Here is a 24,595-nt window from a genome sequence, read left to right on the forward strand (position 1 = left end):
CTCACTTCCCAAGCTCTCTCATCCCCAACAGACTTCATACTTGCCCCTCTTTCCAAAACTCTTGCATTCACCTCCCTAACAACCCCATCCAAATACAAATTAAACAACCATGGAGATATCACACACCCCTGCCGCAAACCTACATTCACTGAGAACCAATCACTTTCCTCTCTTCCTACACGTACATATGCCTTACATCCTCTATAAAAACTTTTCACTGCTTCTAACAACTTGCCTCCCACACCATATATTCTTAATACCTTCCACAGAGCATCTCTATCAACTCTATCATATGCCTTCTCCAGATCCATAAATGCTACATACAAATCCATTTGCTTTTCTAAGTATTTCTCACATACATTCTTCAAAGCAAACACCTGATCCACACATCCTCTACCACTTCTGAAACCACACTGCTCTTCCCCAATCTGATGCTCTGTAAATGCCTTCACCCTCTCAATCAATACCCTATATTTGATTACAAATATGTTGTTTAAATAAGGTTTACTCCTTTTAATGGCTTTTAATCAAGTTGTTAAATGAAGTCAATTTCAAAATATTTCTGTTCCTCTGCATCGTATTCACAGAGTATATGTCGGTAACTAAGAGCATTATGATATATTTTCCATGATTATTTTAAGTATAGAAGTGTTTAGATATATTGTCTTTCAATTTTGAAACAAAAAGTTTTTGGACCTGAAAAATACCCTGAACTATTACCTTCAACTTTTGGCATTTTTATCAGAAAAATAGATTTCCTTTAAAAACTCATTATAAGGAGTATTTTTCACGTTGAATACAAATCTGGTGTTAAACTATCGTTCAGTCATGTTTTTGACATTCAATCAAGCTTTTTATTGAAGTCAGTTTTAAAGTTTTTTTCTGCTCCTTTGTGTAGTGTTTGTTGGGTATATGTCGGTAATTGAGACCATTATGATATATTTTCCATGATTATTTCTAGTATAGAAGTGTTTGAATATCTTATGTTTCAATTTTAAAAGAAAGATTTTTTAAAGCTAAAAATTACCCTGAAGAATTACTTTGAATTTTTCTTATTTTTCTCAGAAAAATGTATTTCCTTTAAAAACTCATCATAAGGAGTATTTTTCATTTTGATTACAAATATGTTGTTTAAATAAGGTTTACTCCTCTTAATGACATTTAATCAAGTCGTTAAATGAAGTCAATTTCAAAATATTTCTGTTCCTTTGCATCGTATTCACTGAGTATATATCGGTAACTAAGGGCATTATGATATATTTTCCATGATTATTTTAAGTATAGAAGTGTTTAAATATATTGTATTTCAATTTTGAAACAAAAAGTTTTTGGAGCTGAAAAATACCCTGAACTATTACCTTCAATTTTTGGCATTTTATCAGAAAAATAGATTTCCTTTAAAAACTCATTATAAGAAGTATTTTTCATGCTGAATACAAATCTGGTGTTAAAATATCGTTTAGTCATCTTTATGATATTCAATCAAGCTTTTCATTGAAGACAATTTTAAAGTGTTTTCTGCTCCTTTGTGTAGTGTTTATTGGGTATATGTCAGTAATTTAGATCATTTTGATACATTTTCCATGATTATTTCTAGAATAGAAGTGTTTGAATATCTTATGTATCATTTTTAAAAGAAAAATTTTTTGGAGCTAGAAAATACCCTGAAGTATTACCTTGAATTTTTCTTATTTTTCTCAGAAAAATGAATTTCCTTTAAAAACTCATTATAAGAAGTATATTTCATTTTGATTGCAAATATGTTGATTAAATAAGGTTTACTCCTCTTAATGACATTTAATCAAGTCGTTAAATGAAGTCAATTTCTAAATATTTCTGTTCCTCTGCATCGTATTCACTGAGTAGATATCGGTAACTAAGGGCATTATGATATATTTTCCATGATTATTTTAAGTATAGAAGTGTTTAGATATATTGTCTTTCAATTTTGAAACAAAAAGTTTTTGGAGCTGAAAAATACCCTGAACTATTACCTTCAATTTTTGGCATTTTATCAGAAAAATAGATTTCCTTTAAAAACTCATTATAAGAAGTATTTTTCATGCTGAATACAAATCTGGTGTTAAAATATCGTTTAGTCATCTTTATGATATTCAATCAAGGTTTTCATTGAAGACAATTTTAAAGTGTTTTCTGCTCCTTTGTGTAGTGTTTATTGGGTATATGTCAGTAATTTAGATCATTATGATACATTTTCCATGATTATTTCTAGAATAGAAGTGTTTGAATATCTTATGTATCATTTTTAAAAAGAAAAATTTTTTGGAGCTAGAAAATACCCTGAAGTATTACCTTGAATTTTTCTTATTTTTCTCAGAAAAATGAATTTCCTTTAAAAACTCATTATAAGAAGTATATTTCATATTGATTGCAAATATGTTGATTAAATAAGGTTTACTCCTCTTAATGACATTTAATGAAGTCGTTAAATGATGTCAATTTCTAAATATTTTTGTTCCTCTGCATCGTATTCACTGAGTATATATCGGTAACTAAGGGCATTATGATATATTTTCCATGATTATTTTAAGCATAGAAGTGTTTAAATATATTGTCTTTCAATTTTGAAACAAAAAGTTTTTGGAGCTGTAAAATACCCTGAACTATTACCTTCAATTTTTGGCATTTTTATCAGAAAAATAGATTTCGTTTAAAAACTCATTATAAGAAGTATTTCTCATGCTGAATATAAATCTGGTGTTAAAATATCGTTTAGTCGTCTTTATGATATTCAATCAAGGTTTTCATTGAAGACAATTTTAAAGTGTTTTCTGCTCCTTTGTTTGGTTTTTTTGGTTATATGTCAGTAATTTAGATCATTATGATACATTTTCCATGATTATTTCTAGAACAGAAGTGTTTGAATATCTTATGTATCATTTTTAAAACAAAAATTTTTTGGAGCTAAAAAATAACCCTGAAGTATTACCTTGAATTTTTCTTATTTTTCTCAGAAAAATTAATTTCCTTTAAAAACTTATTATAAGAAGTATATTTCATTTTGACTGCAAATATGTTGATTAGATAAGGTTTAATCCTCTTAATGACATTTAATCAAGTCGTTAAATGAAGTCAGTTTCTAAATATTTCTGTTCCTCTGCATCGTATTCACTGAGTATATATCGGTAACTAAGGGCATTATGATATATTTTCCATGATTATTTTAAGTATAGAAGTGTTTAAATATATTGTCTTTCAATTTTGAAACAAAAAGTTTTTGGAGCTGAAAAATACCCTGAACTATTACCTTCAATTTTTGGCATTTTTATCAGAAAATTAGATTTTGTTTAATAACTCATTATAAGAAGTATTTCTCATGCTGAATATAAATCTGGTGTTAAAATATCGTTTAGCCGTCTTTATGACATTCAATCAAGCTGTTCATTGAAGTCAATTTTAAAGTGCTTTCTGCTCCTTTGCGTAGTGTTTGTTGGATAATTGTCATTAATTGAGACCATTATGATATATTTTCCATGATTATATCTAGTATAGAAGTGTTTGAATATCTTATGTTTCATTTTTAAAGCAAAAATTTTTTGGAGCTGAAAATTACCCTGAAGTATTACCTTGAATTTTTCTTATTTTTCTCAGAAAAATGAATTTCCTTTATAAACTCATTATAAGAAGTATATTTCATTTTGATTACAGATATGTTGATTAAATAAGGTTTACTCCTCTTAATGACATTTAATCAAGTTGTTAAATGAAGTCAATTTCAAAATATATCTGTTCCTCTGCATCGTATTTACTGAGTATATATCTGTAACTAAGAACATTATGATATATTTTCCATGATTATTTTAAGTATGGAAGTGTTTAAATATATTGTCTTTCAATTTTGAAACAAAATATTTTTGGAGCTGAAAAATACCCTGAACTTAAAATAATCATGGAAAATATATCATAATGCTCTTAGTTACTGACATATACTTCAATTTTTGGCATTTTTATCAGAAAAATAGATTTCCTTTAAAAACTCATTATAAGAAGTATTTTTCATGTTGAATACAAATCTGGTGTTAAAATATCGTTTAGTCATCTTTTTGACATTCAATCAAGCTTTTTATTGAAGTCAGTTTTAAAGTGTTTTCTGCTCCTTTGTGTAGTATTTGTTAGGTATATGTCGGTAATTGAGACCATTATGATGTATTTTCCATGATTATTTCTAGTATAGAAGTGTTTGAATATCTTATGTTTCATTTTTAAAAGAAAAATATTTTGGAGCTAAAAAGTACCCTGAAGTATTACCTTGAATTTTTCGCATTTTTCTCAGAAAAATGAATTTCCTTTAAAAACTCATTATAAGAAGTATATTTCATTTTGATTACAGATATGTTGTTTAAATAAAGTTTACTCCTCTTAATGACATTTGATCAAGTTGTTAAATGAAGTCAATTTCACAATATTTCTGTTCCTCTGCATCGTATTCACTGAGTATATGTCGGTAACTAAGAGCATTATGATATATTTTCCATGATTATTTTAAGTATAGAAGTGTTTATATATCTTGTCTTTCAATTTTGAAACAAAAAGTTTTTGGAGCTGAAAAATACCCTGAACTATTACCTTCAATTTTTGGCATTTTTGTCAGAAAAAATAAATTTCGTTTAAAAACTCATTATGAGAAGTATTTTTCATGCTGAATACAAATCTGGTGTTAATATCGTTTAGTCGTCTTTATGACATTCAATCAGGCTGTTCATTGAAGTCAATTCTAAACTTTTTTTCTGTTCCTTTGTGTAGTGTTTGTTGGGTATATGTCGGTAATTGAGACCATTATGATATATTTTCCATGATTATTTCTAGTATAGAAGTGTTTGAATATCTTATGTTTCATTTTTAAAAGAAAAATATTTTGGAGCTAAAACATACCCTGAAGTATTACCTTGAATTTTTCGTATTTTTCTCAGAAAAATGAATTTCCTTTAAAAACTCATCATAAGAAGTATTTTTTATTTTGATTACAAATATGTTGTTTAAATAAGGTTTACTCCTCTTAATGGCATTTAATCAAGTTGTTAAATGAAGTCAATTTCAAATATTTCAGTTCCTTTGCATCGTATTTAACTGAGTGTATATCGTTAACTAAGAGTATTATGATATATTTTCGATGATTATTTTAAGTATAGAAGTGTTTGAATATCTCTTCTTTCAATTTTGAAACAAAAAGTTTTTGGAGCTGAAAAATACCCTGAACTATTACCTTCAATTTTTGGCATTTTTATCAGAAAAATAGATTTCATTTAAAAACTCATTATAAGAAGTATTTTTCATGCTGAATACAAATCTGGTGTTAATATCGTTTAGTCGTCTTTATGACATTCAATCAGGCTGTTCATTGAAGTCAATTTTAAAGTGTTTTCTGCTCCTTTGCGTAGTGTTTGTTGGGTATTTGTCGGTAATTGAGACCATTATGATGTATTTTCCATGATTATTTCTAGTATAGAAGTGTTTTAATATCTTATGTTTCATTTTTAAAACAAATATATTTTGGAGCTAAAAAAAATACCCTGAAGTATTACCTTGAATTTTTCGTATTTTTCTCAAAAAAATGTATTTCCTTTAAAAAGTCAATATAAGAAGTATATTTCATTTTGATTACAAATATGTTCTTTAGATAAGGTTTACTCCTCTTAATGACATTTAATCAAGTTGTTAAATGAAGTCAATTTCAAATATTTCTGTTCCTTTGCATCGTATTTACTGAGTATATATCGGTGACTAAGAGCATTATGATATATTTTCCGTGATTATATTAAGTATAGAAGTGTTAAAATATCTTGTCTTTCAATTTTGAAACAAAAAGTTTTTTTAGCTAAAAAATGCCCTTCAATTTTTGGCATTTTTATCAGAAGAATAGATTTCCTTTAAAAACTCATTATAAGAAGTATTTTTCATGCTGAATACAAATCTGGTGTTAAAATATCGTTTAGTCGTGTTTATGACATTCACTCAAGGTGTTCATTGAAATCAATTTTACAGTGTTTTCTGCTCCTTTGCGTAGTGGTTGATGGGTATATGTCGGTAATTGAGATCATTATGATATATTTTCCATGATTATTTCTAGTATAGAAGTGTTTAAATATCTTATGTCTCATTTTTAAAACAAAAATTTTTTGGAGCTAAAAAATACCCCGAAAATACCTTGAATTTTTCTTATTTTTCTCAGAAAAATGAATTTCCTTTAAAAACTCATTATAAGAAGTATTTTTCATTTTGATTACAAATATGTTGTTAAAATAATGTTTACTCCTCTTAATGACACTTAATCAAGTTGTTAAATGAAGTCAATTTCAAAATATTTCTGTTCATTTGCATCCTTTTTATTGAGTATATATCAGTAACTGAGAGCATTATGATATATTTTCCACGATTGATTTTAAGTATATAAGCGTTCAGATATCTTATCTTTCAATTTTGAAACAAAAAGTTTTTGGAGCTGAAAAATACCCTGAACTATTACCTTCAATTTTTGGCAATTTTATCAGAAAAATAGATTTCCTTTAAAAACTCATTATAAGGAGTATTTTTCATGCTGAATACAAATCTGGTGTTAAAATATCGTTTAGTCGTCTTTATGACATTCAATCAAGCTGTTCGTTGAAGTCAATTTTAAAGTTTTTTCTGCTCCTTTGTGTAGTGTTTGTTGGGTATATGTCGGTAATTGAGATCATTATGATATACTTTCCATAATTATTTGTAGTATTGATGACTTTGAATATCTTATGTTTCAATTTTAAAACAAATAGTTTTTGGAGCAAAAGAATACCTTCAATTTTTGGCATCTTTATCAGAAAAATGAATTTCCTTTAAAAACTCATTATAAGAAGTATTTTTCATGCTGAATACAAATCTGGTGTTAAGATATCTTTTAGTCGTCTTTATGACATTCAATTAAGCTATTAAATGAAGTCAATTTTGAAATATATCTGTTCCTTTGCATCGTTTTTACTGAGTATATATCGGTATATGAAAGCATTATGATATATTTGTTATGATTATTTCAAGTAAAGAAGTGCTTGAATATCATATCTTTCAATTTTGAAACAAAAGATTTTTGGAACTAGAAAACACCCTGAACTATTACCTTCAATTTTTGGTATTTTTCTCAGAAAGAATTTCCTTTATAGATTACTTATAAGAAGTATTTTCAATTTTTGGTATATTTCCTGAGAAAAATGCCAAAAATTGAAGGTAATAGTTCATGTAATTTTTTAGCCCCAAAACTTTTTGTTTCAAAATTGAAAGATGAGATATTTAAATACCTCTATACTTGAAATAGTCATGACAAATATATCATAATGCTATCTCATGACAAATATATCATAATGCTATCAGTTACCGATACATACTCAGTAAATACGATCCAAAGTAACAGAAATATTCTAAAATTCACCTTATTTAACAGCTTAATCAAGTGTTATTAAGAGGACTAAACGTTATTTCAACACCAGATTTGTGTTCAGCATGAAAAATACTTCTTATAATGTTTTTATAGGATATTTCATTTTCTCAGAAAAATACCAAAAATTGAAGGTAATAGTTATAGTGACGTATCTAGGTACTTCTTGTAGTGTTGGTGCCCTGGGCGCCACTTTAAGGGGGCGCCACTCAACAGGTTTGTTTTTTGACATATGATACCCGACTGACATTTTTAATTAATTGATTTTGTGAGATAAAAAAGAAACTCACCTACTTTTGTACTATAGCAATATTTTGCTGGTATCATTTTCATTACCGCTTCTATGATACAGTTTTGACCAAATAAGTCTTTAAGAGTTTATATAGATTTAAGTTTGGCCTAACTCTTCAACAGTTTATAATTACACTGTACACGTTTTCATATACATCCACTGTATGTACATTTTTAATCAAGCAAGGGGCGCAATTTCAGTGCTTGCCATAGGCGCTATTTCCCCTAGACACGCCCCTACCCCAGGGATAACATTATCTATCTATCTATCTATCTATATATATATATATATATATATATATATATATATATATATATATATATATATATATATATATATATATATATGCACATACGCGTATAAGGAAAGAACTTGTTCATCTTTCTTTTCAGCATTCCAGAGTTCATCTCATTTGCTTGTTCCACATGTCCACAACTCTGTCACTTAAAAAAAATGTTTTCTCGTGTCCATTCTAACACTTATTTTCCCAAGCTTCATATCAAGTTTGTGTTTGTAATACAAATTAGCCATAGCCAGTCAGTAAATGACACTAACGTCCGCTTCTGCAGGAGTGTGAAAAACGTCCTGGGAATCTTCACAATACTTCCTTAAAAGAGTTACCATAACTTTAATTTCCTGTTTTGTACAGATTATAGGAAGGTGAGAAGATGGGGTCGGCGTTCGTGGAAGACCCGGGTGTGGACGACTTCTTGGGTTTCCGCTTGACGGATCTGGGGGTAGATCAGGCCTACTTGAAGGTCGTCTCCCAGGACGAGAGAGACCTGACCCTCTATACTCTTAGCGGGGGCTGCCATGGGGTAAGTCACGGGGAAGCTGGCGGGATGGGGTCGGGGAAGGCTGTCAGTCTGGTCAGGGGGACATGGCTGGCCTTGGTGTGGGTGCTGTCATTTTGGCCACCAGGCTTGATGGGGGAGCCAGGGATGAAGATATGTTACACTGTGAGTAGATTAGTATCTGATGATTGTTTGTTCAAAGTTACCTCTAAGGATGAGTTCCCATCGAAAGATATGCATTATATAGACGTTTCATCTGCTGAGTGCGTGTGAAACAGGGTGTGCTACGGGTTGCTTGTAGCTACATCACGGTACATAAACGCAATCTTGATCATTAACTAAGCTCCTGGAAGTGTGTGAACTATATTCTGATTGCGGGGATAAGTTGATGGTTGACAGTAACCTATTTACTGATGTGAATAGACGAAGTTACAGGACATTGTAGAACGATGTCTCCACAGGTGTAAACTAACAAATTAATCTCAGGTTGTCATGAGAGTTTTATAATGTATTGTATTGTGCGTATTGCAGTGCCCCCTTCAGCCAGGATTGGAGGTCCCAGCCAGGGGCACCAACAACCTGACACTGTCCACACATTACCCCTGGACCTTCCTGCTCTCCGACGCTGATGACGCCTTTCTCCCTGTCCAGAATCCGTAGGTCTCCTCACCACCTTAATATTATATATATATATATATATATATATATATATATATATATATATATATATATATATATATATATATATATATAAAGTTTACGATTCCTGACCGAATTAAAAAAACTTACCGATAAGGAGTCTATAATGCCTGATGCTTTTAAGCCTATCATTTAAGCTTAAGTACTAATTATATACTTTCCAAACTGTCGCTTAAATTAATCTAGTGCTAAAGTTTATTTCATCAGTCCACTGCTGGGTTGTTTCAGTACAGAACCTCAGGCTCGGTTCAAAATACAATAATTAATGATTCTATTTTTGAGTATCATTGAATAGTGTTGATGTGTCTTAGGGCTGGTGTGTGTGAGGTGCATGGGGTCAGGCTGGGAGAGTTCGGAGTTTTCCAACTAAACCTGACAAGCAACGGCCAGTGTGTCTTCAGCACACTCAAGGACCCGGTCTTCGAGTACGGAGGTGAGTGCGTCATTCCCTCTTGGTGCTACACACCTTTTTTTTTATATGTAATCATTCGATTATCTTTATATCCATAAACATGTGTTAACATCCTTTGTACGGGTGTGTAATATAATATAATCATAATGATAATTACACAGTTACGTTACCGCGGATTTGTTTTATTTTATGGTTTTGTGACGCGATGGTCCAGTTTTGGAATTTGTTAAGGGCGTTGCGCAGAGCTGTTTTTAACTCGTTATGGAGTTGCTCGTGAATTCATCGACTGTATTACTAAACTTTCATCTGGCTGGTGCGTCTAGTGTGTATGTGTGTGCTACAAATTTGATTAGGGTAGGAGTCCTGGGGCTGCGTGTGACTGGGAGGCAAGCCATAGGGCTACACATAGCTACAGTACTGGTTGACGGGAAGACTGAATTGGTCGCAGGGGAACACAGGTTCAACTGTATACGTAAAGCAGGTGCTAGATGCCACGGGACCGGAGTCTAGGTGCCGGGGTCCCATATCACTGTCTTCTCTCCTGTCATTGGCACAAACTTTTCCACATCCGTGTGAACATGCCGACACATGGTGAGGTGAGCGTGATACAGGATACCTGGTAAACAAGATTCAGATATTGTAGGGTGACAAAAGGGACGATACAGTGTGATATTGAAGGTACAAAGAGACATAGGGTGTGTTGGGTGACAGGATGTGTTGGGTGACACAGGGTTTAGGTTAACATAGTAGGTATTGGATAATGGTGATGGTCTCGTCTCCTTTCTTACGACAGCTATCGTGATTGCGGTAGCGGTTTACGCTGGTCTGGCACTACTGGCGGCCGCCGTCTTCGGGCTTTACAAACATGCCGTCAGCCGCTTTTGTCGCAGCCTCGACGACAACCAGGTAAGTCACACTCGGTCACATTTAGTCATACATTTTCACTATGCAGGATGACTTCCTTACTTCACTGTACTCAGTGCTCATTGCTACGTCAGTGTTGCCAACTTAAATGTAGTCCTCTTTTTGGAAGAAAGTTCAGGGAGTAGTTTAGGGAAAATAAGAAATTATACTGGGACATGAAAAAGGAAAGAGGTGGTTGTAAGAGTAGACATGTATATGCTAATGGGATAAGTAAGGATGAAGAATTGCTGAATCAAGTGGAAGAAGTGAAAGGAAGATGGACAGAGTATTCTGAAGAACTGATGAATGTGGGAGAAGGGGCAGCAGTTGTTACATGCATGGGTACGGAGGATGGAAGCAAGAGGATACAAGTGCAGGGGCTTATAGCAAAGACAGGTAAAAAGGGTAAAATGAGGCTGAAGGTAGGAAGGGATAGATGGGATTTTGGCTGAAATGCTGAAATATGGTCGGGATACTGAAATTAGAAGGCATAGCATCAAAGTAAACAAGAAGCTTGTTAAAAAAGATTGAAATAGTACTTTTATAGTACAGTATCAGAGTGGCAGGTAAATGGAATAGAATGGCAGGCATGATTAATGCTGACAGCATACATGAATTTTAAAACTCAAAAGTTGTGACCAAGTCACCTGTCACTCTTTTCTTTCACAAGACAGGCAAATTGAAAGCCTTTATCCTTTGTCTGTAATTTAGACCTCTTGATTCTGGTACCACCTTTGTCTATTAGTTCTTTATGCTTCTTCAGGTTTAGCCACTAAACTGGAGAATTTGTTGAATATGTGTGTGTGTGTTTGTGATGAGAGCATCAAAAATTAAGCCAAAAGTCTTCATGCAGGTGGCCTTGCAGATGGCATCCTCTGTGGATGCCACAACAGATGTTGTCAAGACAGCTGTCAAGCCTGTCGGCAAGACCAGGATCAAGTCTTTGGACACCTTCCGGGGGTGAGTGCATCACACATCCAAACCTTGATTGAGAATGAAATTGGAAACCAAGCTTGCCACTGTTGCTCATAACTGCAATTCATTCAAATGAACATTGGATCATTGGGAAAATTTCTCATGATGGATGTAGCTTGTATATCTCATTGTTCAGTATATGGAGAACCTTGGTGTTACTTATGACTGCACAAACGTATTAATTCTTTCATTTCTAATGACACTGATGAGGAATGATACATGCCAAGAATAACCTCTCTCTCTCTCTCTCTCTCTCTCTCTCTCTCTCTCTCTCTCTCTCTCTCTCTCTCTCTCTCTCTCTCTCTCTCTCCCTCTCAAGACATACAGTGAATGCTTTATGTGTATCCTGCAGTTTTGGTTAAATCTCATCATAGGTACTCATAAGTAGGTTCTCTCTCTCTCTCTCTCTCTCACTTTCACTTTCTCTTCACGATTTATATCAGGAAAAAGTATGTAAACACAGTTATTAGCTCATTAAAATGGCTTATATGAAAGCTTAATGCAAGGAAAAAAAATGGACACTTTTTCTTGACAATGCAAAACATTTGACAAAGCAAACCACAGAATTTTGTTTGAGGAAGTAGTATAACACAACATTAAGGGTAAGATAGGAATATAGCCTACAACATTTTTGACAGAGAATATTCAAAGTGGTAGCAAATGGAACCATGTCTCAGGAGAAACATGTTCTTTCTGAGGTATCTCAGGGAATGGTATCAGCTAACCTCAAGACTTTTCATGATAATGATATTAGATGCCAACAGCAAAGTAAAGGAAAGTATAGTAAAGACCTTTGTTGATGCACGGTGTTTGCAGATGAATTCAGATGCAATTTAGAAATACATAGAAATGAACAGTGGAATCTAATGAAGATAGAGTTAAGCAAAAAATTTATGGAACAATATATTGGTGGTACCATATAAAGGCCCATATAAAGGCCCAACAAAGAAAGTGATAGCTGAGTCTGCTTCTGAGAAACTTGGAGTTCTGTTTAGGTTTTTTTTTATTTTAGTTGCTCCAATTTTACAAATTATTGATCAGTCTTTGTAGAGCACTGCTCTACATCTTGAGTGGTTCTAGCTGTATATCATTACTTGACAGAATTGAGTTAATAACAGTCTGACTTTTAAACTCTTCCAGGCTTACACCAAAACTTGATCTGATTACCCTCAGCTTTGATGTTAGTTCTTTTTCCCACTCCTTTAGGTATTACTATGGTTTTTGCTCCCAAGGCCTGGTAGCTTGTGGGCTCCTACAACTAGGTAGACCCCAAAATGATCGGCAAGCTGTTGTGTTATGTGATTACTGCGTAGCAGTTGACAACTCATGAGTGGGCTGTTTTGATAACTGTCTTTCCTTATACCTTGAAGCTCTTTCTTGTATTTCCCAATAACTAAGACCTGGTACATTTTAAAGGACAGGTTTTTTCACTGCCTCTAAAGTTCATAAATGTTTTCCTTTGTCTCTTCGTTTTCCTTTTTATAATCCTCTCTATATTTCAATTAACGCCCAGCCTTGATGTGGACTTTAGTCTGTGACTGGAACCACCAATGTTAAAAGATATCATTAAGAAAATAAAATTCATAGAACATAGTGAGAAGCCAACATTATCAAGCCAAATGATGAATGGTATGATTCTGAGAACCTTCATTTCAGGAGATGGAAAGCTCATTGAAAATGTTTGATTTATATAAAAGAAGCAAAATTGAATGGTGCTATGTTGTATGGTCACCTATGAAACAAAATAGAAATATAGAAATTAAGAAATAATTCAGAAGATAAAGGGATGAAATATATGAATTATAATGAAAGGCTGAAAGAAATGGAACTATATATCCTAGAAAGAAGAAGAGAAAGATATATGATTATCTGTATATGGCAACAGAGTGGAAGTGTACAAGAAAAGGTATTAAACTTGAAAGCCTTTTAGCAAAGGAGATAGAGTTTTTAAATCTTCAAGAATAACATGAAATATACTTAAAATAGATCAAGCAAAAATACATGGCTACCTAATCAGGAAGTTAGAGCAACTATTCAGTCTACTACTAGGAGAAATAAGAAACATACACAGAAAACTTCAGAATCATACAAAAGACCACTTGAAATGTGGATTGAAACCAGTCCCAGTTGAACCACAAGTTGATATGAAATGTAAGTGGCATTTGAGAAGAAAAGCTTTAATAATGAAGCAGGACATGAGTGGTGAGCACCCTATACTATCCTTGTCAGCATGGCAAAATCTTGTTAGTCACATTTAAGTAGGTAATTACTCTCCCTCTCTGTCAGTCACTCATTCACACATTGAAGGAATTTCCCTGATCATTTTAGGATTCCCCTAAGTTTCATGATTACCCTAACATTACCATCCCTGTGTTCCTTTCATTATCATTCCAGTGTTACACTGCTTCTTTAGTAACAACCATGACTGCATTACCAACACCCGCAACACCATCATTTGGTTGTATTTTGAAAATATAAACTTTCCAGTGATCTCATATCAAGGTATCAGTATTCTTTGCAGCATAACCATTCTAGTGTCCTTCACAACATCAAGAATCTGGTATTCTCCATGTTATTTCAGTGTCACCTACAAGATCACCAGTGCAGTGTTCTCCAAAACATCACTATTGCTGTCTTCCCATAAGATCACCATTGCAGTGCTTTACACATCAGCATTTCATTGTTCCCACGATATCATTTCAGTATTTCTTCCTCACCAGGATCAGTATAGTGCTAATGATCTTTGTCAACTATGGTAGTGGTAGCTACTGGTTCCTGGAACATGCTGCCTGGAATGGTTTACAGGTGGCTGATCTCGTCTTCCCATGGTGAGTCTCCTCTTCCCTTCTCTTTTTAAGGTATGGCCCTATTTTTTTACATTTACAACTAATACAACTACATTAAGATATTGTTTTATCAAACAGATTAGAAGTAAAATGTCATTTGTAGTGGAGTCGTATTGGTTTTGTGAAAAGAATGTAAATTGGCATAGAAGTGTTATTCTTTTGTAGTATTGTGGCAGTAGGAATTTATAATGCAACTTATAGAAAGAGCGAGGGATGACCTGATCAGCTTGATGTTACAAATAGTGAAATGTTCTTCAAAAGAAAATGCTTGAATAGAACAATAGAGGCCATAACATGAAAGTAAAGAAGAAACTTATTAGAAAGGATGTAGAGGAGTACTTTTATAGCATGGGTAGTGGATAAATAGAATTCACGTAATGCAAAAATAGTAAATGCAAATAGCATACTTTATAAAGTCTTATGATGTACATAATGTTCAAGAGATGGGGCCCCACGAGTATAAATTTTCCTCCCTGCACAGTACAAATAGGTTGACGTGCTGTCAGTGGATTGAATCAAGGCATGTGAAGCGTCTGGGGTAAACCATGGAAAGCTGTGTAGGTATGTATATTTGCGTGTGTGGACGTATGTATATACATGTGTATGGGGGGGGGTTGGGCCATTTCTTTCGTCTGTTTCCTTGCACTACCTCGCAAACGCGGGAGACAGCGACAAAGTATAAAAAAAAAAAAAAAAGATATTTACTTTGCACGACTTTACTGAACTCAAAATATTCTTTTGGTGAGCACTGCACACTAGCTCTGCCAAATCTCTTTATAGGTAAAAAAAAGTTCAAAGAGATGGTACCCCATGAATGTAGAACTCTCTCCCCATTATGTATAAGTAGGGAGTTACATACACTTCTTAGTGAAAATTACATCACAAAATAGGAGGCTAACAGATTGTTCTCGGCAGGTTCCTGTGGATTATGGGAGTGTGTATCCCAATGGGTCTCCGCTCAGCCCTCCGCCGCAACACACCAAAGTCCAAGATATTCTTTAGGATTCTAAAGGTAAGTCGCATTCCTCTGGAACCTAAAAAGGTTAGTTCCACCACCTCTAATTTTCCCTCTTTTTGATCTGGTGATGAGCCAGTAATATAACTGAATCCATATACTGTATTATATACTAGTCCTGTTTCATTGTACATGAAAGCTAGAGAGTCAATGTTGAGTGAATGAGGTCATTCTTCACAAGTAGTGAACATATCCAGCTTGCTGAGTGCTGCAGGAGTTTTATGAAAATAAAAGGGACTCTTAGGATGGGAAGTAAATACAGTATGTGGTGTGTTGCAGGTTAATTTTGTAATGAATGAGTGTAAGAGAAAGTTATGGTAGTGAATGCAGTCTGATTGAGAGTGTGGGTATTAATGATAATTCTTTACTGTCAGCGTTCCATCAAACTGTTTGTGCTGGGCATCATCCTCAACTCTTTAGGAGGATGGATCTGGCTGGATAAGTACCGTATCCCTGGTGTCCTGCAACGTTTTGGTATCTGCTACCTTGTGACAGCTGGGGTAGCTCTGGCTCTCACACCTGCTGACCCCCCGCAATACCAGGTTAGTGGCCCTACCTCGTTACTACTTTACCTGATCTTTTTTCACTACCTGGAGATCCCAGTACCAAGTCACTGTCCACTGTAGGTTAATCTCCAGAACACGACGTCACTGCCACTTATCTTGTGATCTCCACAGTAGTAAATAGTTATTTTTAAATCAGTAATTTACATTATCATGTCAGATGAAGTAAACACATATAATAAGTTGTATTAGGAAGAAAAATTTTAAAAAGTTACTTGCCATTTTGAAAAGCTGATAAGTTTAAATTTGCAGATGAAATCTAGGTTGGTTCCAGCATGAGGTAAATTTGTTTTTCAACAACAGAGTGATGTGGGGATCGTCATGAGTGACATGTTACAGCTGCTGCCTCAGTGGGTTGTGCAGATCATCATTGTCATGGCTCACACCCTTATCACCTTCCTTTTGCCTGTCCCTGGCTGTCCTACGTGAGTAATACCATAACCTTGTCTCCTGTTCCATGCAAATTCCAAAACATCCACATCCTACATGAGTACCCTCACTTCCATGGCTGTGTTATGTTTCAAGTTCCAACATGTCCATATCTGAATACCTACACATTTCTGTATCCTTTTTAGGTACCAACAAATCATTACCTGTTGTGTGTGCATACTCAACCAGTAGGTCTCCTAATGTTTCATAATAGTACAGCATATTCATGGTTGCTTGGTGTGATTAGTGAAATTTCCCTCAGCTTAATATGATTTAACACATCCACAATTGCCCACCATAAGTAGTAGCATGTCTCTATGTCCGTGTGAATACCAGTATATGCATAACTGTCCCACATGAGTACCATATGTGTTCTACATGAATAATGATACATCTGTTCCCCAAATGTCTTTTTGTTAAGGAGTACCAACACATCTCTGGTTAATTCCACGTCAGTACCAACACATTTCTGCATCCCATTTGAGTACATGTCTCTTATACCTATCCCTGAGTTTTTAGTGTCCCTTAAAGACAAGAAATATCCCTTTTAAAATGTTCTTTGACCACCTAAGAAATACGACTGTTCTGTGCATGGCAGAGGATACCTGGGCCCTGGGGGAGTGGCACTCCTGCAGGATGGGGAGGCATCACCCAAGTGTATCGGTGGTGCAACTGGAGAGGTAGACCGCTGGCTTCTCACTTCAGCCCATATCTACCAGAACCCAACAGCTAAAGCAGTTTATGGCTCTGCTGCCTTTGATCCTGAGGGAGTGCTGGGTGAGTTTCTGCCCCTGAATCCCCTGAACTTGGGTACTGAAAGAGTCTTATGTTTGTCTCCTTGCCTTGGGTACTAAAAAATTTTTGTAAAGTTCAGATGTATCTGAGTGTTTTTGAAGAGCTGAGGAGAAATTTGATTTGGAATTATGCAAATGATCATTACTTTTAAGTTTATGCAATTTCATATGTTATTAAATGTATCCTGTATTTGTTTTTATGTGAATGTGGAGAATGTCAACTAGTTACCCTAAAGTTTATAGTAATCAGATTAAATGCTTAAAGAATCTATCTATCTCTCTACAACTCTGATGACTGTTGCAATTGGAACTCCCTCAAAGGGGTGGCCACAGCAACAGAGTCTTCATAACTGCTGCTTTGTAGCCTTTAATGCCTCACCCCTAACAGGCCAGTCTAGTGCAGTGTTTGCAGAGGTTCCTATCTAATGTATCTAATGCTCCTACCTACAACTTTTACCTAATGCTCATGCCTAGATGTTTCTACCTACTTTTTCTCTCTACTGCTCCTACCATTTTGCTAAAAGGGCCAGCGCATAGCACTCACTGAAAGGAAATCTAGAGTAAGAAGAATGAGCTGTGTGAGTCAAGTATTACAATGACAAGGAGAGATTTTATGCTTGTGGACAGAATGCCAGTAGGCCACATGTTAGTGAGGCAGAAAGAAAAGACAGCTATCTAGGTCAGATGAGTGCAACTTGACAACCATTAAGTCTTGGTTCACTTAGCAAATGTCACTAACCTTCCTGATACTCAGGTGGGTAGGACTAATGATATACCCCCCTAGTTGTTTGCTGCCTACCATCTACTACCTACTTCTTATATTGCCTCCTAAAATTGAACTACCCTTGTCCACTTCACTGATTCCAGAGCAGAAAAGTTGCAGTCTCTGAGTTTTGAAGAAGATAGTGCACTTGACTAGGGATTGGCTGTTAACTGACCTGAGCTGGTAGGTCACAATGATAAGAGTGCATTAGATTTCCTTTAGCATGTCTTCCACATATTCTTCAATGCTCCCAAAACCTTTGCCCCCTCCCCCACCCTGTGACTCACTTCCGCTTCCATGGTTCCATCCACTACCAAATCCACTCCCAGATATCTAAAACTTCACTTCCTCCAGTTTTTCTCCATTCAAACTTACCTCCCAATTGACTTGTCCCTCAACCCTACTGAACCTCATAACCTTGCTCTTATTCACATTTGCTCTCAACTTTCTTCTTTCACACTTTTTACTAAACTCGGTCACCAACTTCTGCAGTTTCTCAACCGAAACAGCCACCAGTGCTGTATCATCAGCAAACAACAACTGATTCACATCCCAAGCCCTCTCATCCACAACAGACTGCATACCTGCCCCTCTCTCCAAAACTCTTCCATTCACCTCCCTAACAACCCCATCCATAAACAAATTAAACAACCATGGAGACATCACGCACCCTTGCCACAAACCAACATTCACTGAGAACCAATCACTTTCCTCTCTTCCTACTCGTACACATGCCTTACATCCTAAATAAAAACTTGTCACTGCTTCTAGCAACTTACCTGTTTGTGTGTATGGGTGTTAATTATTTATTTATTTTGCTTTGTCGCTGTCTCCCGCGTTAGCGAGGTAGCGCAAGGAAACAGACGAAAGAATGGGCCAACCCGCCCACATACACATGTATATACATACATGTCCACACACGCACAATATACATACCTATACATCTCAATGTACACATATATATACACACACAGACATATACATATATACACATGTACATAATTCATACTGTCTGCCTTTATTTGTTCCCATCGCCACCTCGCCACACATGGAATAACAACCCCCTCCCCCCTCATGTGTGTGAGGTAGCGCTAGGAAAAACACCAAAGGCCCCATTCGTTCACACTCAGTCTCTATCTGTCATGTAATAATGCACCGAAACCACAGCTCCCTTTCCACATCCAGGCCCCACACACTTCGCATGGTTTACCCCAGACGCTTCACATGCCCGGGGTCAATCCATTGACAGCACGTCGACCCCGGTATACCACATCGTTCCAGTTCCCTTTATTCCTTGCACGCCTTTCACCCTCCTGCATGTTCAGGCCCCGATCACTCAAAATCTTTTTCACTCCATCTTTCCACCTCCAATTTGGTCTCCCACTTCTCCTCGTTCCCTCCACCTCTGACACATATATCCTCTTGGTCAATCTTTCCCCACTCATTCTCTCCATGTGACCAAACCATTTCAAAACACCCTCTTCTGCGCTCTCAACCACACTCTTTTTATTTCCACACATCTCTCTTACCCTTACATTACTTACTCGATCAAACCACCTCACACCACATATTGTCCTCAAACATCTCATTTCCAGCACATCCACCCTCCTGCGCACAACTCTATCCATAGCCCACGCCTTGCAACCATACAACATTGTTGGAACCACTATTCCTTCAAACATACCCATTTTTGCTTTCCGAGATAATGTTCTCGACTTCCAAACATTCTTCAAGGCTCCCAGAATTCTCGCCCCCTCCCCCACCCTATGATTCACTTCCGCTTCCATGGTTCCATCCGCTGCCAGATCCACTCCCAGATATCTAAAACACTTCACTTCCTCCAGTTTTTCTCCATTCAAACTCACCCCCCAGTTGAATTGACCCTCAACCCTACTGTACCTAATAACCTTGCTCTTATTCACATTTACTCTTAACTTTCTTCTTTCACACACTTTACCAAACTCAGTCACCAGCTTCTGCAGTTTCTCACATGAATCAGCCACCAGCGCTGTATCATCATCGAATAACAACTGACTCACTTCCCAAGCTCTCTCATCCACAACAGACTGCATACTTGCCCCTCTTTCCTAAACTCTTGCATTCACCTTCCTAACTACCCCATCCATAAACAAGTTAAACAACCATGGAGACATCACACACTCCTGCCGCAAACCTACATTCACTGAGAACCAATCACTTTCCTCTCTTCCTACACGTACACATGTTAATATATATATATATATATATATATATATATATATATATATATATATATATATATATATATATATATATATATATTGGATGGTATTGCAGTGGAATTTATTAAAAAAGGGGGTGACTGTATTGTTGACTGGTTGGTAAGGTTATTTAATGTATGTATGACTCATGGTGAGGTGCCTGAGGATTGGCGGAATGCGTGCATAGTGCCATTGTACAAAGGCAAAGGGGATAAGAGTGAGTGCTCAAATTACAGAGGTATAAGTTTGTTGAGTATTCCTGGTAAATTATATGGAAGGGTATTGATTGAGAGGGTGAAGGCATGTACAGAGCATCAGATTGGGGAAGAGCAGTGTGGTTTCAGAAGTGGTAGAGGATGTGTGGATCAGGTGTTTGCTTTGAAGAATGTATGTGAGAAATACTTAGAAAAGCAAATGGATTTGTATGTAGCATTTATGGATCTGGAGAAGGCATATGATAGAGTTGATAGAGATGCTCTGTGGAAGGTATTAAGAATATATGGTGTGGGAGGAAAGTTGTTAGAAGCAGTGAAAAGTTTTTATCGAGGATGTAAGGCATGTGTAAGTGTAGGAAGAGAGGAAAGTGATTGGTTCTCAGTGAATGTAGGTTTGCGGCAGGGGTGTGTGATGTCTCCATGGTTGTTTAACTTGTTTATGGATGGGGTAGTTAGGAAGGTGAATGCAAGAGTTTAGGAAAGAGGGGCAAGTATGCAGTCTGTTGTGGATGAGAGAGCTTGGGAAGTGAGTCAGTTGTTATTCGATGATGATACAGCGCTGGTGGCTGATTCATGTGAGAAACTGCAGAAGCTGGTGACTGAGTTTGGTAAAGTGTGTGAAAGAAGAAAGTTAAGAGTAAATGTGAATAAGAGCAAGGTTATTAGGTACAGTAGGGTTAAGGGTCAAGTCAATTGGGAGGTGAGTTTGAATGGAGAAAAACTGGAGGAAGTGAAGTGTTTTAGATATCTGGGAGTGGATCTGGCAGCGGATGGAACCATGGAAGCGGAAGTGGATCATAGGGTGGGGGAGGGGGCGAAAATCCTGGGGGCCTTGAAGAATGTGTGGAAGTCGAGAACATTATCTCGGAAAGCAAAAATGGGTATGTTTGAAGGAATAGTGGTTCCAACAATGTTGTATGGTTGCGAGGCGTGGGCTATGGATAGAGTTGTGCGCAGGAGGATGGATGTGCTGGAAATGAGATGTTTGAGGACAATGTGTGGTGTGAGGTGGTTTGATCGAGTGAGTAATGTAAGGGTAAGAGAGATGTGTGGAAATAAAAAGAGCGTGGTTGAGAGAGCAGAAGAGGGTGTTTTGAAGTGGTTTGGGCACATGGAGAGGATGAGTGAGGAAAGATTGACCAAGAGGATATATGTGTCGGAGGTGGAGGGAACAAGAAGAGGGAGACCAAATTGGAGGTGGAAAGGAGTGAAAAAGATTTTGTGTGATCGGGGCCTGAACATGCAGGAGGGTGAAAGGAGGGCAAGGAATAGAGTGAATTGGAGCGATGTGGTATACCGGGGTTGACGTGCTGTCAGTGGATTGAAGCAGGGCATGTGAAGCGTCTGGGGTAAACCATGGAAAGCTGTGTAGGTATGTATATTTGCGTGTGTGGACGTATGTATATACATGTGTATGGGGGGGGTTGGGCCATTTCTTTCGTCTGTTTCCTTGCGCTACCTCGCAAACGCGGGAGACAGCGACAAAGTATAATAAATAAATAAATATATATATATATATATATATATATATATATATTTAATGTATGTATGACTCATGGTGAGGTGCCTGAGGATTGGCGGAATGCGTGCATAGTGCCATTGTACAAAGGCAAAGGGGATAAGAGTGAGTGCTCAAATTACAGAGGTATAAGTTTGTTGAGTATTCCTGGTAAATTATATGGGAGGGTATTGATTGAGAGGGTGAAGGCATGTACAGAGCATCAGATTGGGGAAGAGCAGTGTGGTTTCAGAAGTGGTAGAGGATGTGTGGATCAGGTGTTTGCTTTGAAGAATGTATGTGAGAAATACTTAGAAAAGCAAATGGATTTGTATGTAGCATTTATGGATCTGGAGAAGGCATATGATAGAGTTGATAGAGATGCTCTGTGGAAGGTATTAAGAATATATGGTGTGGGAGGCAAGTTGTTAGAAGCAGTGAAAAGTTTTTATCGAGGATGTAAGGCATGTGTACGTGTAGGAAGAGAGGAAAGTGATTGGTTCTCAGTGAATGTAGGTTTGCGGCAGGGGTGTGTGATGTCTCCATGGTTGTTTAATTTGTTTATGGATGGGGTTGTTAGGGAGGTGAATGCAAGAGTTTTGGAAAGAGGGGCAAGTATGAAGTCTGTTGGGGATGAGAGAGCTTGGGAAGTGAGTCAGTTGTTGTTCGCTGATGATACAGCGCTGGTGGCTGATTCATGTGAAAAACTGCAGAAGCTGGTGACTGAGTTTGGTAAAGTGTGTGAAAGAAGAAAGTTAAGAGTAAATGTGAATAAGAGCAAGGTTATTAGGTACAGTAGGGTTGAGGGTCAAGTCAATTGGGAGGTAAGTTTGAATGGAGAAAAACTGGAGGAAGTAAAGTGTTTTAGATATCTGGGAGTGGATCTGGCAGCGGATGGAACCATGGAAGCGGAAGTGGATCATAGGGTGGGGGAGGGGGCGAAAATTCTGGGAGCCTTGAAGAATGTGTGGAAGTCGAGAACATTATCTCGAAAAGCAAAAATGGGTATGTTTGAAGGAATAGTGGTTCCAACAATGTTGTATGGTTGCGAGGCGTGGGCTATGGATAGAGTTGTGCGCAGGAGGATGGATGTGCTGGAAATGAGATGTTTGAGGACAATGTATGGTGTGAGGTGGTTTGATCGAGTAAGTAATGTAAGGGTGAGAGAGATGTGTGGAAATAAAAAGAGCGTGGTTGAGAGAGCAGAAGAGGGTGTTTTGAAATGGTTTGGGCACATGGAGAGAATGAGTGAGGAAAGATTGACCAAGAGGATATATGTGTCGGAGGTGGAGGGAACGAGGAGAAGTGGGAGACCAAATTGGAGGTGGAAAGATGGAGTGAAAAAGATTTTGTGTGATCGGGGCCTGAACATGCAGGAGGGTGAAAGGAGGGCAAGGAATAGAGTGAATTGGATCGATGTGGTATACCGGGGTTGACGTGCTGTCAGTGGATTGAATCAGGGCATGTGAAGAGTCTGGGGTAAACCATGGAAAGCTGTGTAGGTATGTATATTTGCGTGTGTGGGCGTATGTATATACATGTGTATGGGGGTGGGTTGGGCCATTTCTTTCGTCTGTTTCCTTGCGCTACCTTGCAAACGCGGGAGACAGCGACAAAGCAAAAAAAATATATATATATATATATATATATATATATATATATATATATATATATATATATATATACTTATCCCTGGGGATAGGGGATTAAGAATACTTCCCACGTATTCCCTGCGTGTCGTAGAAGGCGACTAAAAGGGGAGGGAGCGGGGGGCTGGAAATCCTCCCCTCTCGTTTTTTTTTTAATTTTCCAAAAGAAGGAACAGAGGGGGCCAGGTGAGGATATTCCAAAAAAGGCCCAGTCCTCTGTTCTTAACACTACCTCGCTAATGCAGGAAATGGCGAATAGTTTAAAAAGAAAAGAAAGAAAAGATATATATATATATATATTTTTTTTTTTTTTTTGCTTTGTCGCTGTCTCCCTCGTTTGCGAGGTAGCGCAAGGAAACAGACGAAAGAAATGGCCCAACCCACCCCCATACACATGCCTTGATTCAATCCACTGACAGCACGTCAACCCCGGTATACCACATCGCTCCAATTTACTCTATTCTTTGCCCTCCTTTCACCCTCCTGCATGTTCAGGCCCCGATCACACAAAATCTTTTTCACTCCATCTTTCCACCTCCAATTTGGTCTCCCTCTTCTCCTCGTTCCCTCCACCTCCGACACATATATCCTCTTGGTCAATCTTTCCTCACTCATTCTCTCCATGTGACCAAACCATTTCAAAACACCCTCTTCTGCTCTCTCAACCACGCTCTTTTTATTTCCACACATGGTTATTTAATAGTAAGGTTATTTAATGTATGTATGACTCACGGTGAGGTGCCTGAGGATTGGCGGAATGCGTGCATAGTGCCATTGTACAAAGGCAAAGGGGATAAGAGTGAGTGCTCAAATTACAGAGGTATAAGTTTGTTGAGTATTCCTGGTAAATTATATGGGAGGGTATTGATTGAGAGGGTGAAGGCATGTACAGAGCATCAGATTGGGGAAGAGCAGTGTGGTTTCAGAAGTGGTAGAGGATGTGTGGATCAGGTGTTTGCTTTGAAGAATGTATGTGAGAAATACTTAGAAAAGCAAATGGATTTGTATGTAGCATTTATGGATCTGGAGAAGGCATATGATAGAGTTGATAGAGATGCTCTGTGGAAGGTATTAAGAATATATGG

The 24,595-nt window shown here is 36.7% G+C and overlaps 1 protein-coding gene across 2 annotated transcripts in view; it reads left to right on the forward strand.

Moving 5' to 3' along the window:
• The window catches only part of Hgsnat (Heparan-alpha-glucosaminide N-acetyltransferase), a 60,471-nt gene that overhangs the window by 26,597 nt on the left and 9,279 nt on the right, over positions 1-24,595 (forward strand). For both annotated transcript variants that reach the window (XM_071668188.1, XM_071668189.1), the window contains exons 2-11: positions 8,365-8,533; positions 9,041-9,165; positions 9,520-9,641; positions 10,414-10,526; positions 11,377-11,483; positions 14,219-14,326; positions 15,260-15,356; positions 15,734-15,901; positions 16,226-16,347; positions 16,950-17,128. In XM_071668188.1, the coding sequence (XP_071524289.1) occupies positions 8,384-8,533; positions 9,041-9,165; positions 9,520-9,641; positions 10,414-10,526; positions 11,377-11,483; positions 14,219-14,326; positions 15,260-15,356; positions 15,734-15,901; positions 16,226-16,347; positions 16,950-17,128 (1,291 nt within the window). In that variant the 5' untranslated portion in view covers positions 8,365-8,383. The remainder of the gene's footprint in view (positions 1-8,364; positions 8,534-9,040; positions 9,166-9,519; positions 9,642-10,413; positions 10,527-11,376; positions 11,484-14,218; positions 14,327-15,259; positions 15,357-15,733; positions 15,902-16,225; positions 16,348-16,949; positions 17,129-24,595) is intronic.

Source organism: Panulirus ornatus, chromosome 12 (genome assembly GCF_036320965.1).
Source record: "Panulirus ornatus isolate Po-2019 chromosome 12, ASM3632096v1, whole genome shotgun sequence".
Lineage (NCBI taxonomy): Eukaryota > Metazoa > Arthropoda > Malacostraca > Decapoda > Palinuridae > Panulirus > Panulirus ornatus.